This window comes from Typopeltis vanoorti, chromosome 11 (genome assembly GCF_054136105.1).
Source record: "Typopeltis vanoorti isolate ZY-2024b chromosome 11, IOZ_Tvanoo_1.0, whole genome shotgun sequence".
In the NCBI taxonomy this organism is placed as follows: domain Eukaryota; kingdom Metazoa; phylum Arthropoda; class Arachnida; order Uropygi; family Thelyphonidae; genus Typopeltis; species Typopeltis vanoorti.
Window position 1 is genome coordinate 38,118,255 of NC_143559.1, and position 18,649 is coordinate 38,136,903.

Consider the following 18,649-nt stretch of genomic DNA (forward strand, 5'->3'; position numbering starts at 1 on the left):
GAAATTTGTTGACATGTGTTGAAATCTTTGGGAAGACAGAGTGAGGGAGGCTGTTCCACAGAATAGGGGTAAATTAAAGGAAAGAGTAGGAGGAGAAATTGGTTGGATAAGTCTGGAGGTGGATAGTAAATGGATGTTGACCAGCAGCTGCTCTTGGTTCTTACAGTTTGTAAGGAAAGTGGAATAATGAGAGTGACCAATTCAGCAGAGCACTGATCATTAAAGTTATAGAAGAGACATAAGGCAAAAATTGAACACCTGTGTGAGAGAGGATCTGGAGTGATTCTGTAAGAAAGGGATCATCAATTAATTTGACTGCCCTCTTTGGAATAGCATTACCAGTGCAGGTGTGACTTTGGATGCACCACTGCAAATGTGCAAGTAGTATTCTATGTTTGGGCAGATTTAAGATTTATAGTGTTAGTAGATGTATGAGTAAAAAGTGCAAAAGCTATAGCTGAGGTGTATGTGCCAGGAAAGGCTGGAGGGTATAGGTCAGTCCAAGAAGAGAAATCTGATCATGTTTTGATATCTGAGTATTATTGAAAATAAGGGAAAATGATGTAATCTCCTTCTTGCAGGAATTTATAAAGGGCAGGTTCACAAGATTATCTTTTCCCTGCTGAAGAGTAGTGAGAAGTCAGAGTTTAAGGCATTTGTTATGGAGGATCTTGAGGCTTCTAATGATTGGGCATTACATTTGTCAGATGAGACAAAAGAGTGCAGTGTACTGTTATCAGCATAGCTATGGACAGAATTTGAAGCCAGAGAGGATGGATCATTTATGTATAGGAAGAAGAGAGTGGGATGAAAATACAAAGCCCTTGAGTACTTTTGCAATGGTTAGGAAATCTTAGAAGAAACCACCTAGTATGACCTGTAGTGAGCAACTACAGAGAAAGCTGGTGACCCAGTTGCAAAAGGTTGACTATAGACTACAGGATGGTAATTTGCTAAGATGACCTCTCTGTCAGACCACATTAAATGCTTAAGCAATGTCAAGAACAACCACGTGAGTTTCTCCAAATCTTTCCATGACTTGATTCCAGAGACAGGTGATGAATGCTGGCTCACCTGTGGTGGAATCCACATTGTTGGTCATTAATTAGCTGGTGGGCCTCCAGGTGGTGTAGAAGTTGACTGTTGATGACCTCCATAGTTTGAGAGAAAGGAAGTTGCTATCACCTTTCTTTGGTATCAGCCTACAAGCTGAATGTAGGCTTGTTTCCATGCTGTAGGGCAGATGCTAGTTAAGTAGGGAAAATTGAAGAGGTGATATAGGGTGTGTTAAAATGGTAAACAAGTTTTTAGCTTATTAGGTAGCCATGCCATCAGAACCAGATGCCTCATTCATGTCCAAATTATTCAGGATACTTCTGATTTATGAAGATCTTTTCATTGCCCTGGAATTTCTATTTGCCTTGCTCATATTCACAACTAATACAAATTAATTGCAACAGTTGCATAATAAATTGTTCTGTAATAGTAGCATAGTGTCTTTGATGGGAAAATCAGTGAAGAGAGGTAATGACATCAAATCTGACTAAAATATTTTCTGTATTGCATATTACATCTTTAGTCATTTTAATAAGTACTGTGTGTTCTTAATGTTGGTGCAGGGAAGACACCTCCTCCTCGAGTCTTGATGCTAACTTCTTCACTGAATAACAGATGTGGCTGTATATACCATCTACAATAGGCACAGTAGGATGTTATTTTTATTTACTTTGGTTAAACATTTATTCTGGGAATATGGTAGTATTGCCACAGTAATTTTTTAATAGCATACTAGCCAGGAAGTTATCATTACCTTTCTAAGTAAATCAATGGCTTCATATGTGCAAGCGCACGGTGTGCCAGTAACTAATTCATTTTTCTAAGTATAATTATTAAAGTGTAACTGTTACATTTCTTTTATCAGCTTTGGTAATCAGAATAACATTACTGTTGATCAGGGATTCAACTACTAGCCTTTCCTCCTTGCTGAGAATGCTAACCAGAGGTCTAACATTATTAATAATGTTAGATGTTTCAACCTTTATTTCAGGTGCATTCAACCTATCAGCAATAATAGCTGGAATGAATTTCAGACCTTTTTCAAAGTGACAAATTATGTCTAACAGGTGGATTTAGAGGATACTGAAAATTTTAAGTGTTTAAGGATTATTTGTGTTTGTTTAACACAAATTAAGAAAAATTCACTTGGCTTGTGCTAGTTGATTGAATCTCAAATTTCACATGAAACAGGCTTTAATGACAGTGAAATATGGCCAACCAAGTTGTCAATAATGCAATTTAGTATATCTCAAAGAAGGCACAGCAATTTAAATAATACTGATCTCAACTGACTAATCCCATTTTGCCTTTGTGGTACCAAAAGGCATTTTGCCTTTTGGTATTTTATACCAAACTTCTTTAAATCATTCTTTTAGTAGTGCTTGTTCCATGCATTGTGCTTACTCTGAAGTAAGTTTCTTAATTTTACTATAGTGAAGAATTATTTTGCTGTCTCAGGAAGGTCAAAGAGTTTGATAATTTGGAATTTTTAATTTACTATACTTGTTGCACTGTTTGTGAGCCATCTCTCCATGTAAGACAATAATCCTCTCTCACTGAGTAGTATTATTTGAACTACTATAGGATCTATAGTAGTTCAAATTGGGTGCATTATTGCTACTCAGCCAACCATATTTTTGAAATGAATAAAGTAGGAAACAGCAAACGGAACTTTGACAGTCCCACCTGTTATTCAGGCAAGAAATTAGCAGCAAAATTCATGGAGGTTGCAGATCTTGTCCCTCCTAAATGAAAAACATGCAGCATTTTATTAACATGACTAAAGATCTCAGACACAACACAGAAGATTCCTAATCAGTTTGATGTCAGTGCTCTGTTCATTAACTCTATCATCAGAGATGTTCTATATTACAGAAGAAATTCCACCATCTAAGAAGCGGGCAGATATTACTGCCCACTTCTTATATGTTCTGCATTTGGGATTCTGCACTTCACTTTCTCCCTCTGCAGTAAATTTATATGGAGTCTTTTTCAACAAGTAGCTCTAGATTTTGCCTCTTTAAAACTGAAGTATGACCCAGATAGGTAAACCATACATTGTCAAATGGTCACATGATGTTTACACTATTGATTTCCTCAGCAAGCCACTTGAACAACAAACAACATAAATAAACAAGCTTTTCCCCTGACAACTTGTAAAGTTCTCACACTTTAACTACATGCATTCCATCAAGTAGTCTTTTCTTGTTTATTAGAAACTGACACACATGTTGACTACCATACCCATTACTACCAACACCCATAAACTTGATATAATTAACATTCTTAATTAACATCCTACCGTGTTTGGGTTTTGTCCATATGCTTCAATGATCAAGCTCTTAAAAATGAATGACAGGTCAATCAAAAAAGACCTACATCAATAACTGGCTGGCACAATGAAGTAACTATCAATAAAATCCTACATAATAAATTTATCAAAAACAAAATTGTAGTCATTCCAGTGACACTAATCACTGGACTAACTATAATTTTGGCAATAGTTATCCCATACAACAAGGGAGTTTGGAAAAAAATTGGGAAGGCACCAGGAAAACTCAAGAGCAACCCCCCCCCCCCCCAATCAAACTCGGGAACTTCTTCGTTCTTTTAAAGATGAGCCCCTCCTCCCAAAAGCACACACAGGAGTCTATAACATCTGTTGTATTCACTACATTGGCAAAATATCTAGTAAACATGTGAGAAACATATTCAGAGAAAATGGCCTGTGGAGCAAAGCCACTGATACTAACCATTGGACTGAATGGCAAGTTGCAGTGTAACAGCTGGGGATGGAGATGGAGAGCTTTCATAGTTAAGGTGTAACAGACAATATTTCCAACATACACATGACAATCTAAAAATTTCTACCACATGTAACACATCTTCTACTCAAAAATCAAGCAGGCTTCTTGAAAAACGGAAGCAATGTTGAACGCATCCACTGTCTTAGAAGATTAGTAGAAGGGGCAAGAAATAAAAATCTCTCCTTAATCTTAAATTTCATAGATTTCTCAACAGCCATTGATTCAAGCAATAGACCAAGGATATTCAAAATTCTCAGTTATGTCATACCTTTGAAAATAATCAAAGCAACAGCAGAACCATACCAAAATTATAATGCAAAAGTAATGATTAACGGAGAGATGGAGAGCTTTCATATATCCCTGGAGTTCTTCAGAGAGACTCTTTGGTACCATATATTTTTATTATTACCTTTGATTATGTATTCAGACTCACAGGAAATGGGTACAAAATAAGTTTTGAAGATTCAGCAGGACAAATCCACATAAGTAGTTGCTGTTTTGCAGATGATGATCTATTGATTGACTCTAAATTCAGATTGCCCAAAACCACTTTATGTATATATAAATCAACACGGAAAGACAGAAGAGCCTATAGCAAAGAGATGCCGTGTGAGGGCAGGGTCAGGTATACACTAATCTGTCGATATTGTTGAAAGTTGTAGTCCTTCGGAAATGCTTTGAGGGAGAATCTTCAACAGAATTGAGGTGGAAGGAATGAAAGATGAGGATAGCAGGTTTGGTGAGTAGGTAGTTCAACTGTAAAAGGATGATCAACAGTTGTATAAGTTACTAAAGATCTAGCAGAAATATGAGGCATAATGGATGCTAGTTCTGCTGAACAATGGGCATGGAACTATCTGTAGAAGAGATACAATGTAGAAATTAATCTCCTAGGATAGTGGCTAAAGAGAGTCTGTAAGAGAAGTGTCATTTATCAACTAGACTGCTCTTTTCTGTACAGCATCAAGAATTTTTAGGGAGGTCTTAGGTGCACCACTCCATACATGAGAGCAAGTATTCCAATGTTGGTTGGATTTGGGATTTGTACAGAAAAGCATCAACAGCTTCTAAAAAACTTGGATAGATGCCATAGAAGTGGTGTGATTGTGCCAGGAAAGGTTGGGAGTAAGAGTCAGTCCAAGAAGAGCAATTTGATCTTGACTGTTGAGCTCCGCACTATCAAAAGTAAGCAGAGATGATCTGAGGTCTTTTTTTATGGGAAAATAAACAAAACTGCATTTCGGAAGCATTGAAGTTGATTAGGCCGCTTTCACTCCAATCAGAGATATTGTGGCGATCAGCATTCATGGCACTTATTATAGAAGATCTCGAAGCATGAGATGTTTGCGAACTGCAAGGCTTGCCATATGAGTAGGATGGAGTGTGTAATCATCAAAGCACCTCCATAGTGCAATTGGAAGAATGACAGTACATTGCGCCCTTCGATTAGAAAAGGCCTACATTTGATTCTCGTTGTGATGAGAGGAATCTTTGTTTTTTTTTTCAATTGAAGTTGAGTTAGCTGGTCTCATACAGAAGTAGCAGGGTTTTTTCTCCCAGAAACTCGGGTTTTTCATCCTGCGTACCAATCGGCCTTGAGAACACATGGAATTTACAGACAAAAAATACTAGGGGGGGGGGGGGGGCAGTAGATGGTGTAGGTGATGATGGTAGTGGTGGTTCGCTGTAGTTGGTGGATTAAGTGGTGAAGACAGAGTTGTTGTAAAGTAGGTGGCCTTCCTAGATGAGTCTTTGGACTCCTTGGAGGTGTCACATAAAAATAATAATGAGTCTTTGGATTCCTTGGAGGTGTCACATAAAAATAATAATAATCAGCAAAACTATGAACAGGGTTTGCAGTGGATGAGATCTGGTCATTTATATAAATCAGGAAAAGGGTGAGTGAAATGACAGAGTCCTGAGGGATTGACAGGAAAGTCTGAGGAGAGAATACATCTACCAATTACATGTAGGGATCAATCTGAGAGAAAAATGGCAATCCATTTACACAAGGACGAAGGCAGTCCAAATGATGGTCACTTATTGAGAAGCCCTCGATGCCAGACTCTATCAAAAGCCTTGGAAACGTCAAGAGCAACAGCACAGGTTTCTCCAAACCTTTCCATGGAATGGGTCTAAATGCAAGTGACATAGACCAGGAGATCTCCTGTAGATCTAGAGCAGCAAATATATACTGGTGGTCAATAATTAGAGAGCAGTTCTCAAGTTGTTGAAGAAGCTGACTGTTGATAAGATTCTCCATTACTTTAAACAAAACTGATGTAAAACAATAGGTTGATATCTTAATGATACCAAAAAAAAAAAAAAACAGATAAACATTCATCTGCTTTTTTTTTGGGAACTGGTTATATGTTATTATTTTCCTGATTTCCATGGGGTCACCTGACTCATCATGGGAGATCAACAGTAATCAACACAAAGTCTATTATACCATTCCTTAAACTCATCCAGCTGTATGTACATTCACCACCCTCTCAGACAATGCATTCCATGCTCCTACCACTAACCATGCAAAAAAAAAAAAAAAAATACTTGTTATCCTCATCCTTACACATCACCTTTTTTTTTAACTTCCAGGGATGGCCCCCTTGTCCTTGTTCTTTTCCCTTATTCTACCATATGAAAAATCTCCTCAGTGTTAATATGCTAATAACCCTTCAACAGCTTATTTGTCTTGATCATATACCTTCCCTTTTGCCTTCTATCCACCAAACTCTGAAATCTGCATCCCCTCAGTCTATCCTCATAATCAATATAGTACAGTCCTGATAGCATTTTTTTATCTGTCTCTGCACCCTCTGCAAGGTTACCTGGAAAAGGTACAGTTTTGAGATATGAGCTTTCTTCCATGCTGAAGGGTGGATGCCAGCTGAGTACAGTTTAGTAAATAGGTGACAGAGAACAGGTATTAGTTCAGGAGCACATCTCTTGTGCACAATAGTGGAACTGCATCAGGATTGGCTGCCTTAGTAGTATCTTGGTTATTCAAGATTCTTCTGATGTCTTTTTGCCAGAAGGCCGCAGGAGACATGAGATGCAATGTTCTAGGGAAAGGAGGAGGTAATTTGATGGTTATCTATGTAGAAGCTGGAAGAGAAGAATGAAGCCAAGCTCAGTCGATAAAGACAAAGCCCTTTGGTTGGAAAGACCTGGGTTTGATTTACACCAATGATGTGAGAAACCTTTATCTGTGTCATATGGAGGTAGGGGGTTTTTTTCACCCAGAAACTCGGTTTTTTTGTCCCCCAGAAAGGTTGGGAGTAAGAGTCAGTTCAAGAAGAGCAATTTGATCTTGACTGTTGATCAAATTGCTCCCATGAACACATGCATCTACAGACAGGACACAACAGGAGGCATGGAGCTAACCACCTTATCCTTGAGTTATGGTTGCGAAGTCGAAGAATATTTGGAAGGTTGTGGGTGCTTAAGTGCCTGTTAGGACCACTAATGATGATGATGAATAGTGATTTTACAAGTGTTGCAGGCAACTGTGTATGCTGTGAATGAAGCTGGTCTTTTGGTCTCAAGTCACTCATGAAATGCTGTCTGCTTTTTTTTTTTTTGGACAGCCCTAGCACACTTTTTTCTTTTTGGAGAACGATGGTTTAGATATGGATTAGGGAATTTGAATGGAGTGAGGAATGAAAGTTTCTATTCTAATACAGATTGTTTCTGCAACAAGATCATAAGAGGTATCTGAATCTGAAGATGAAAACAGTAGTCTGACTATGGAAAAAAGGAGAGTAAAAGTCACACAAGTGCTCCCACTTGGCATTGTTGTAATGCCAGAGCATGCAAGGTTGTGAATAGCTGAAGGAAGGGCATTCCACCCAGATGAAACTTGGAGAAGATTGTGATCTGAATAGTCAACAAAAGCAGTCACTTGAACAGATTAACTGGAAGTAGCACTACTTAAGAAAAGATCACGAGTGTTAGATGAGAAAACAGAGTTGTCAGGAATTTGGGTAGAGAGATGATCTGTTTTAAGTTACTGCTCACAGCAGAAATCTGTGCCTCTCTTCCAGCCTGGTCAGTTAAATTTGAAAAATGAAGCGAATTAGAATTATGGACATCAAAATCATCAAGAAGGATGACGTCACTGCTTGGAAGTTTTGATTGCATGAAACTGAGCTTTAAAAATCATCATCATCAAATTTCTGGCATATATACCCTCAGGGGGGTTTACAGGATAATTACAATAGTACTACATGAAAAAAGTTCCACCATTACTAACTACTGATCCACAATTTTCCTTCAAATTAATCTGTCATCTGTTGAGATTCCAATATTATCAGATCATCTTGTATTTCTGTCTTTTAACACTTTCATTGCCAAGCTGAAAATTGGAATTTCGTGCGGTGGCCAAATTAAAAAAAATTTTTTTTTATTTAGTTAGCGACGTCCACGCGATAACGCGTGATCGACCGTCAGGTTAGAACCCGCATCATGCGATATCGTTCGTTGCCAAGCTGAAAATAGGAATTTCGTGTGGTGGCCAAATTTTTAAAATTTTTTTATTTAGTTAGCAACGTCCACGCGATAACACGTGATCGGCCATTTGGTGAGAACTTGCATCATGCGATATCACTTGATTGGCAATGAACATGTTAAAGCACTTTTTACTGTATCAATCCACCTATGGCTTGGTCTTCCTCTGGATCTCTTTCCTGACAATTTGGCAAAGAACACTTGTTTGGCTAATCTTTCTCCTCCCATTTGTTTAAGTAATCACACCACCTGAGATTAGCTCTATTAACACATTCCTGAATGTTAACAATAACAAGTTCCTTCCTAATATTCTCATTTTTAATGAGATACTGTCATTGATGCCATTTATTCACTCCACTAATCTTTCTCAGAATTCTCATATCAGAGGTCTCCAATCTTTGATCAAGTGTTTTATTTCTAACCCAGCTCTCAGATCCATAAGTTAAAATTGGTTTGAACACTGTCATGTATACAGCTAATTTAGTGTTTTGACTAATTTCTTTCTTATTCCATATAAATTATTCAGCTGACTTCCTACCATACCAGTTTTACTAATTCTGTTGTCTATTTCCATATTCAATTTGCCATCTTCAATAAAAATTGTGCCTTAAATAGCTGAAATGTTTTACTTGTTCTACAAGTTCAGCATACAAGATACATCTAATGTTTTCAATGTTTCTGCCTATTTTCATTGTCTTTGTATTTTCATTGTTGATTTTCATACCAAATATATCAAAACAGTTAATCAATTTGGTCAGGGAAGCTTGTAGACTTTTATAGGATTTATTCAGAGGTATAACATCATCTGCATAAAGTAAAGAGCTAAGTTTAACATCACCAATTTTGATATTGGATTTAATATCACTTTCCGGCATAATGTGATTCATATAGATAATGAATAACAGTGGACTAATGTGCACCTTGTTGCACACCTGATTTTACCTCAAACTATCTTCCTGTACCTCTTTCAATTCAAACTGCTGATTTACTGCTTAAACAGAGACTATGCATTGTTTGATATAATGTCCCATTTATACCATATAACTATAGTGTTTTGAAGATCTTTCCCCTTGGCACCTTGTCACATGCCATTTCCAGAACAACAAAACTTAAATACAAACCCATGTTATATTCCCAAGATATCTCAATTATTTGTCTTAAAGTGTAAATCTGATCATGATTTAGCTCTATTTAGCTCTGAATCCAGCATGTTCTTTACCATGCTTCCCTTCCCCAATTTTTCTTAGCCGTTTCTCAAGTATACTTGCATAAATCTTACCAGGAACACTCAGGAGATAAATACCTCTGTAATTCTCCCATTCAGTTTTATTTTCCTCTTTATAGATAGGTACTATGAGAGGTCTGCTCCAATCATCTGGAATTTGATCCCCCTCTGACCATGCCTTCTGAACTATGCAGTGCAGAAGTATGGATATGTATTCCTGCTTGCATGCCTGTTGAGTGACTTTTACTACTGTGCTGTCACTGATTGTTTCATTTCACTGATTGCTTCACCTTTTATTGGTCCGTTTTGATAAGGCGAATATATGGAAGCTTGGGCAAGCGAGCATGTCTTCATCCACATTAGGGCAACTCGTAAATGCCAGCAAGTGTATTCCCGTAAGCTCTCTGGTCAAATTTCATACAAAATCTTCATAGTTTCTATATTCGGTTTTGAAATAATGCTGGATTTAATATCTACTTGATTTATATAATGTCTGAGAAGAAGTGGCACAATTAAACCTTGGGCTTCTGTTAGTGGCACATTAGTTAACAGAAAAGTTATATCCAAACTAATCATGATGTCTAAATCCATGAGGGAAGCAAGTAATTGCTTGGTAAGTTTTTAAGTGTGCCTACACTATCAACCATAAGACACTGGAGGTCTCAGATATGTACATTTTTGCTCCCCCCCCCCCCATAAAATACTTTTTTCTTTTGAGTGTAAATGGGCTCTTGGCCTAAAATCTGTTAAGTAGAATTGTCACTTAGAAGATTCTAGACCATACATAAAGCACACAAAATGACATGAAAAGTACAAATATAAACAATAACTGAAAACATATGAAAGAACTACAAGCACATAAATTTATAAAAATAAAAATCCAAAATTGATATTTAAATTGATCTTTATAATAAACTAAATATGTGAGGTCGGTACTGAACAAACTGAAAACTCCAACAGTCAGTCAACTTTATGAACAGCCAAATAGGTGATAAATTATCTGAATATTGATTGAGTAGCAAAGAAAACTCATAATAAGAATGAAAGAGAATTTACTGAGTCATTGAGTGACAACTTTTTCAAGCAGCATGCAAAAGAAGCAACTTGAGGACAAAGAGTGGAGTGCTAGATTTGATCATAGCACTGGAAAGCATCTCGGTTAATGATCTGACTGTACTACCAGTTGGTGACAGTGATCATGCCTAGGAAGTAGCCAACTATATGGATGTTCCAATCAGGACAGGTTATATGCTGAACTACATATCTGGATATTATGATAAACTCAAGAGAATACTATCTTTGGTTCCATAGTATCAGCTGCTGAATGGGAAGGATATCAGCAGTGCATGGGAAGCTTTTGAAAACATTCTTAAATGATATGGTGTCCCTGGAGTTTGAAGAACAATGGGAGTGAAATGGATGCACAATTTTGTTAAACAAGAGATCCACAAGAAGATGATGATGTGGAAGGGACACCATGAGAATAAGAGTGAAAGGGGTTATGAAATATATATGGCTCAAGCCAGAAAAGTTGAACATTGTACAGAAAGCTATGTTGGAGTATGAAAAGAAACTCGCTGTACAGGCTAAAGGCCATCCTAAATAATTTTTATCGTTTTCAGCAAGTAAAAGAAAGAATGAATGCCAAAGAATAATTTACTGAATGTAGACAGTACCCTAGAATCAGAAGCAGATGAGATAGTTTAAATAACGAGTGTTCACTTCACCAAGATCTATCAACCTGGTGTATGTAACATAGTGTAGAGTGCTACCATTATATTGAAGAGACACAGGTGCATGAGGAGAGTCTAGAGCTGTTGCATAACCTGGATAAGAATTCACCAATTGGGAGATGGATATCAGCATGTGTGATAAAGGAATGTTCAGCAGAACTGGCTAGGTCCTTGACATGTTGTATAATTTGAGTATTAGCTCAGGGAAGATGCCATAGGAATGGAAAGAATGTATAATATTCGCATTGCACAAGAGTAGCACAAAGACAGATGTGTCTAACTATTGACCTATCAGGATCTCTGGCATAACTGTAAAGATTTTAGAGTTAGTAAGAACTCGCATACAGAAATTGGTGGAAAACAAGATATACTTTGCAAGGAACAGCATGAGTTTACTAAAGGGAGGTCATGTCTGAGCAATGTGCTCATATTTTATAATACATTTTGGAAAATTATGGAGACAAACTACCGTGTTTGAGTAAAACTTTAGCTTAATATAAACTACACTTGACATTTCGAACTTTATATCAAGGTCATCTTCTGGAGCATATATACTATATACAGAGAAACAAGCTGCACTACAATCTACATGGTTTGCTAAAATTACTGACCAACCGTTACAACAATTATTGGCCTGACCTCTGGTGAAAAAAAAAAACAAAAAAACCTTACTACATCAACGCTAGAGTCCTATTATTATTATTATTATTATCTATTGGTTGTACCATTACATTGGGCTGAGGAGCAACAAGTCTATATATATATATATATATATATATATTAACAACATGATTATATATATAAATTCCAACCAGTTAGTATGGAATGGTTTTCAATACTAGCTGAAGGTTGCCTAGAGTCCTGAAGTATGCTAGATACGAAATATTAAGTAGGCTGAATATGTGCCATCCAGATTCTTGGAATTTTCATGCCACTATTATTGTTGATATTTGGTGGTTTATCAGAATTTTGCAGGCTTCCTTAAATTTTCTTTCATACCAGGATTTTGTATGGTGTAAAGAGTGGGTACTTTTCCAGTCAATTCGGTCTAAGGTGTTGAGAGCGTGATCTGAGAGGCCTGCTTCACCAAAATTGTTATATTTAATGTGTCTTATATGTTCTTTCTTGTATAGGGATTGTACGTCCAGTTTCACCAATGTATGGTAAGTTACAGGTGCAGTGGATGCAACAGACTAAAGGATGTGCTAATGGGAGGAGTTGAATATGTTTTTAAGTTATGTAGGTGGTTTAAAGGTGGCATTGAGATTATGATGGTGTAGGATTCTGTTGATTTTTTTCTGATAACCCTTTAATGTATGAGATGGCTATAGTTTTACTGTAATCTAGATTCTTTTTTGATAATGTTTTATGAAAGACTTTATTAATAGTATTTTTGTTATAGCCATTATTTATAAATGTGTCACTGATGATTTTTAGTTCTTGTTGAAGAGCTTGCTGGTTAGAGCAAATTGTTATCGCTCTGTTTTTAAGGGTGTTAATGACTTCATATTTCTGTGAAGGGTAGTGGTATGAATTAGCATGTATGTATTGGCCAGTGTGTCAGTTTGTGGTAGACCGTGAAGGATAGACTGCCTGAAGGAAGACTTGTGACCAGTGTATCCAGGAAAGGGAGCGAGTTCTGATTTTCAATTTCAATAGTAAATTGTATGCATTCATGTTGTTTTGTTCAGGTGGCTAAGGAATGTGTTTAATGTTTGTTGCCCATGTGGCCAGATAACGACCACATCGTCAATGTATCTAAGCCGCACAGTAGGTTTTAAAGTGAAGAAATCAAGAGCACTTTGCTCAAAAGGGCAACCTTCAGCTAGTACTGAAAACCATTCTATAATAACTGGTTGGAATTTATATATATAATCATGCTGTTAATATATATATATATATATATATATATACAGGGTGTTCGGGATAAATTTGACAGTTTCGTAAGGAAAAAGAAAATCTTCTTTGTATCTATTAAATTTAATGAATTGACAAAAAAACATTACAGGCAGAGTTAATTACAATACTATCAACAAGATTTACTCAAAATAACCACCATTAGCATCGATCACAGCTTCAATTCTGCTTCGGAACCTCGAACAAGCTGATGCTACAGTCTCCCTGGGAAGGGGCCGCAAAAACTGTTTTAATTTTATCCATTAACTGGGCTTTTGTATTACTGGAAGTGTGATTGGTGTCTTTTTCAACTGCGCCCCATACAAAATAATCCATGGGGTTAAGGTCTGGGGAGTTTGGAGGGCCAAACATTTGGACTGGTGAAGTCGTAGAAATTTTCAGACAACCATTTTTGACTTTTCCCAGAGGTGTGGCAAGGGGCCGAATCCTGCTGCCATACATACGGCCTACCATTGGCTACCCTTGTTATCCAGGGCTTGACTACAGTTAGCAACTCCACGAACAAAGCCCGAATTCCAATGCCAGGGTTCTTCAACACCTGTTCCTGCAGATTTGCGAGGAATTCTGCTGTACGAACGCAATCAGATCGTCTGCTAGGGATCTTTCTTCTTGCTACATCCTCGTAGTCACCATTGCAAGTCTCTAGTTCATGCCTGATTGTTTTTACTGTATTCAGGGAGCATTAGGCAGCAGTCGTAATATCCTTATTTTGATGGCGGGCACGAATCATCATGATACAAGTTATTCTCTTCCATGATTCAGGTGGGTTCCAGCTATCCATCCTTTCTGACATCTTGTATATGAATGAAGAAGGGTCCAAACTTTTAAATGAAGAGAAGTGTGTGTTAATACATGTAACTTACGGAAAAATATAATTAATTATAAATATGTCAAATTTATCCCGAACACCCTGTATATATATATATATATATATATATAGACTTGTTGTTCATCAGTCCAATGTAATGTTACAACCAATAGATAATAATAATAATAGGACTCTAGCGTTGATGTAGTAAGGTGTTTTTTTTTTTTTTCTGCCAGAGGTCAGGTCAATAATTGCTGTAATGGTTGGTCAGTAACGTTAGCAAACGATGTAGATTGCAGCTTGTTTCTCTATATATAGTATATATGCTCCAGAAGATGACCTTGATATAAAGGTCGAAACATCAAGTGTGGATTTTGGTTTATAAACTAAAGTTTTACTCAAACACGGTAGTTGTCTCCATAATTTTCCAAAATGTATTCTGATCACTGTGTAAGCCTCAAAGACAGGAGCATATTTTATAACAATGTTATAGCCAAGTTGGATAAAGGGAATGGATACACTATGATACTGCTGGACTTTGTTAAAGCATTTGATACGATATCACATGAAAGGCTGTTGTATAAATTTTATGTTGGAGGTTTAATGGATTTTTTACAACACTCAAAAAGAATTAAAATAGAATTTAATACTTCCTATATTTCGTCCTAGTCACTAGGACATCTACGGGGATTACAAAAACAATTAATGTAACAGGCACACAAAAACTTACAATACTAAGCCCAACCACGTGGGTGACACTAAAGTCCTATCTAGGTGGAGCGCCCTCTAAGGGCGGTAGTAGGTGGCCTGGAATGTAAGGTGGGACCTCTGTGATGAGTGTTTCTCAAATCTTCGGAAGCTGAATGCAACCGTATTTGTTAAGATTTGGTTGGTTTCTGAGAGCTGCTGCTGCTTCTAAGAAAAGTCTCTCTTTCTTGAATTTGCTGTGGTGGAGCATGGTGGTTTTCTTCCATGATACTCTGTGGGTGGTGTCCAAAACATGGTCAGCCAAGCCTAAATGGCCATATTTGTGTTTAACGATGTACGACTTGTGTTCCTCCAGGCAGATGGATGCTGATCTGCCTGTCTGTCCAAAGTACGCAAGCTTACAGGAACAGGGTACTTTGTAAACTCCAGGCAGAGAGAGAGGAGGGAGCTGATCTTTCGTAGAACGGATAAGGGTAGCAAGTTTGCAGTAGGGCTTATATGCTGTGTGTAGGTTATACTTTTTTAGTATCTTGGCTATTTTTTCCGAAGTGCCTCGGATGTAGGGTATGGTGATGGCATTTTTAAAATCTTGTTGACGAGAGGGACGGGGAATGGGGGAGGAATTGATTACATTCACAAACTCTCCCACCACCATCCCTCACAACAATATGGCATCATTAAAACCCTTACCAAGAGAGCCCACAATCTTTGTTCCAGTGGAACCGCCCTCACTATTGAGCTTAACCACATACACAGAACTTTCCTCTCCAATGGCTACAGCGAACACAGTATCAAAAAAATAATCAATTCCTCCCCCATTCCCCGTCCCTCTCATCAACAAGATTTTAAAAATGCCATCACCATACCCTACATCCGAGGCACTTCGGAAAAAATAGCCAAGATACTAAAAAAGTATAACCTACACACAGCATATAAGCCCTACTGCAAACTTGCTACCCTTATCCATTCTACGAAAGATCAGCTCCCTCCTCTCTCTCTGCCTGGAGTTTACAAAGTACCCTGTTCCTGTAAGCTTGCGTACTTTGGACAGACAGGCAGATCAGCATCCATCTGCCTGGAGGAACACAAGTCGTACATCGTTAAACACAACTATGGCCATTCAGGCTTGGCTGACCATGTTTTGGACACCACCCACAGAGTATCATGGAAGAAAACCACCATGCTCCACCACAGCAAATTCAAGAAAGAGAGACTTTTCTTAGAAGCAGCAGCAGCTCTCAGAAACCAACCAAATCTTAACAAATACGGTTGCATTAAGCTTCCGAAGATTTGGGAAACACTCATCACCAGAGGTCCCACCTTACATTCCAGGCCACCTACTACCGCCCTTAGAGGGCGCTCCACCTAGATAGGACTTTAGTGTCACCCACGTGGTTGGGCTTAGTATTGTAAGTTTTTGTGTGCATGTTACATTAATTGTTTTTGTAATCCCCGTAGATGTCCTAGTGACTAGGACGAAATATAGGAAGTATTAAATTCTATTTTAATTCTTTTTGAGTGTTGTAAAAAATCCATTAAACCTCCAACATAATGTCCTCACAGCACTTAAGCCTCTACACAAGAATGTTGTATAAACTAGAGAATGTGAGATTGTAATAGAGCTATTAGCTTGGATAACTGGGAAGCTGATAGACAGGTATCAGAATGTGATATATGGTAAGTGAATCTGCCAGATTTAAGGTGACCAGTTGTGTGTCCAAGGGTTCAGTCCCTGGACCACCATTGTACATGAAAGAGGCTGACAGGATCCCTACAGTTTTTTGCTGATGATGCAAGAATAGGCAGGGCAATCAGAGATGATACTGATATATAGCATTTACAGGGTGATACAATAGCATATGATATATGCATAATGCAACATAAAATAGCATATTCTATTGGTTGTTTATGCTTAGAGTAACTGACAAAACTAGAGATCTTGGGGTTATGGTAGATAGAAAGTTGGAATTCTAAGATTACATAACAAAAAGTGCAAATACAATTCAGAGGATGGTGAAACGAACATTGACATGTAAGGATATGCAGGTCAGTTTGCCTCTTTACAAGGCTTTGATATGACTGCACATTGACTACTGTTCACAGATTTAGACTCCTGGATACAGAGGGAATAAAGAAACCATGAAAAGGTAGCAAGGAACGGTTAAAAGATGACATCAAAATTATGGAATGTACCTTTAGTGATTACATATTATTAAATATATCATAAATAGAATTAATTAATTATACATCCATTTTTATTTTATTTTTTAACATCAGTATCAATTATTTAGTTTGCTCAATTATTCAATATATCCCAGTTGAAGGTAGTCTAGATAACTTTGTGCACAAATGAGTGAAATTAAAGAAAAACAAATAATAGTGCACAGTATATACTATTAAACAGTAATCTGCCTAAGTAGATTATCTCCCCTTCCCCCTCTCTCTCTCTCTCTCTCTCTCTCTCTCTCCTTGGATAAGCAGGATGTGAGTTTGCATTCCACAATAATATGGATGTTTATGAGAGCTAAATGGCAGATAGCATAATTGCCTAAAGATCAATTTACTTGACTACTTGAATTCAAAAAACATTGAAAATCTGTGGTACATTTGGTTTCAAGTGGATCAGAGTGCCAATTTACTTTATCCACTGAGTACTGAATGTGCTACAATTTTCCAATTTTTTTTGAGTAGATTACCATTAAAAAAAAAGGGTGGGGAGGTGATTTGAAATGCATTAATGAGTGTGTGTTAGAAAGAATGAACTATTTAGTTAGCTTAATTACTCAATGCACCCCAATTAAGAATAGCCTCAAATGAGATACACTGAAATGAATCATCTGTTTGTTATTTAACAAACACATATTTCAAACTTGATATCAGTAAAAAAAAAGTTGTAAAAAACATTGCATTATCAAACATAAAAATGTAGAAACTTACTTAATGGTTCATTGTGTTGACTAAAACCTCCATATAATACTAAATATTCATTTGATATAGCTGTTAAACTATGCCATGACCTTCCCTGAGGTGACTGACCTTGAGTTTTTAAGCTGCATTTAAGATATAAATATATGATAAATCATTAATTTTTCACTAATTTCACTGTAATATAAAATTAATGACGTAGAAGTAAAAAGATGATATTACATTACACACATCTTCTAGAAAATATTAAAATTATTCTTTTTAGCCAGCCAAAATTTCCCATCACCAATGAGTAAAGAGCATTCCAAGTTTATTCCAATATTCAAATAAAAGTAATCTGAACAATGAGCATCTCACAAAGGCCAATAACATAACAAACAATCAGATTAAAATATGACTAACTTGGAAATTGAATGGGTGAAGTTTGGGCTATGTCATCAAAAGACCAGAGATTCAAATCTGTGGCAAGGATACTTGTGAAAACCTTTAAATGCAAGATGATTTTCATTGCCTAATGTTACACTAAAACCCTGCTTACTGGAGATATGAAGTAGCATGAAAAAACCATGTTTGGTCACTGTAGTAGGATTCCTAGTTATCTAACTGGCAGTACTAATATACCATTTTATGAATGAGACTGCCTGAAAATATTGTAGTATACAAAATATATATTTATCTGAAATATTTCAGAAAATTCATGATACTCCTCAAGCTGTTTAATGTTGAATAAAAAAAAAACTATGCTATTTTGGCTTGGTTGAGCTATAACAACCAAGCTAAAAAAAAAGCAAATTAAAAGAGGCTTTAATTAAGGGATATTAATTTTACATACCTGTAAAATTTTTGAGGTAAAGATGGTAAAAAACTTGGTATTAGATTAATCAGAGCTCAGACAATATATATTTAAAGGTTATTGAACATAAAATACCAATAACTGAGTGTAAAAATACATTTGGATAGA

At 36.9% G+C, this 18,649-nt stretch overlaps 1 protein-coding gene across 1 annotated transcript in view; it reads right to left on the reverse strand.

Annotated features, from left to right (window-relative positions):
- Nucleotides 1-18,649, reverse strand: part of LOC150101450 (kelch domain-containing protein 2-like) — a 240,585-nt gene that overhangs the window by 60,533 nt on the left and 161,403 nt on the right. The window contains exon 7 of the mRNA XM_090400414.1: nt 17,701-17,813. Within this exon, the coding sequence (XP_090256540.1) occupies nt 17,701-17,813 (113 nt within the window). The remainder of the gene's footprint in view (nt 1-17,700; nt 17,814-18,649) is intronic.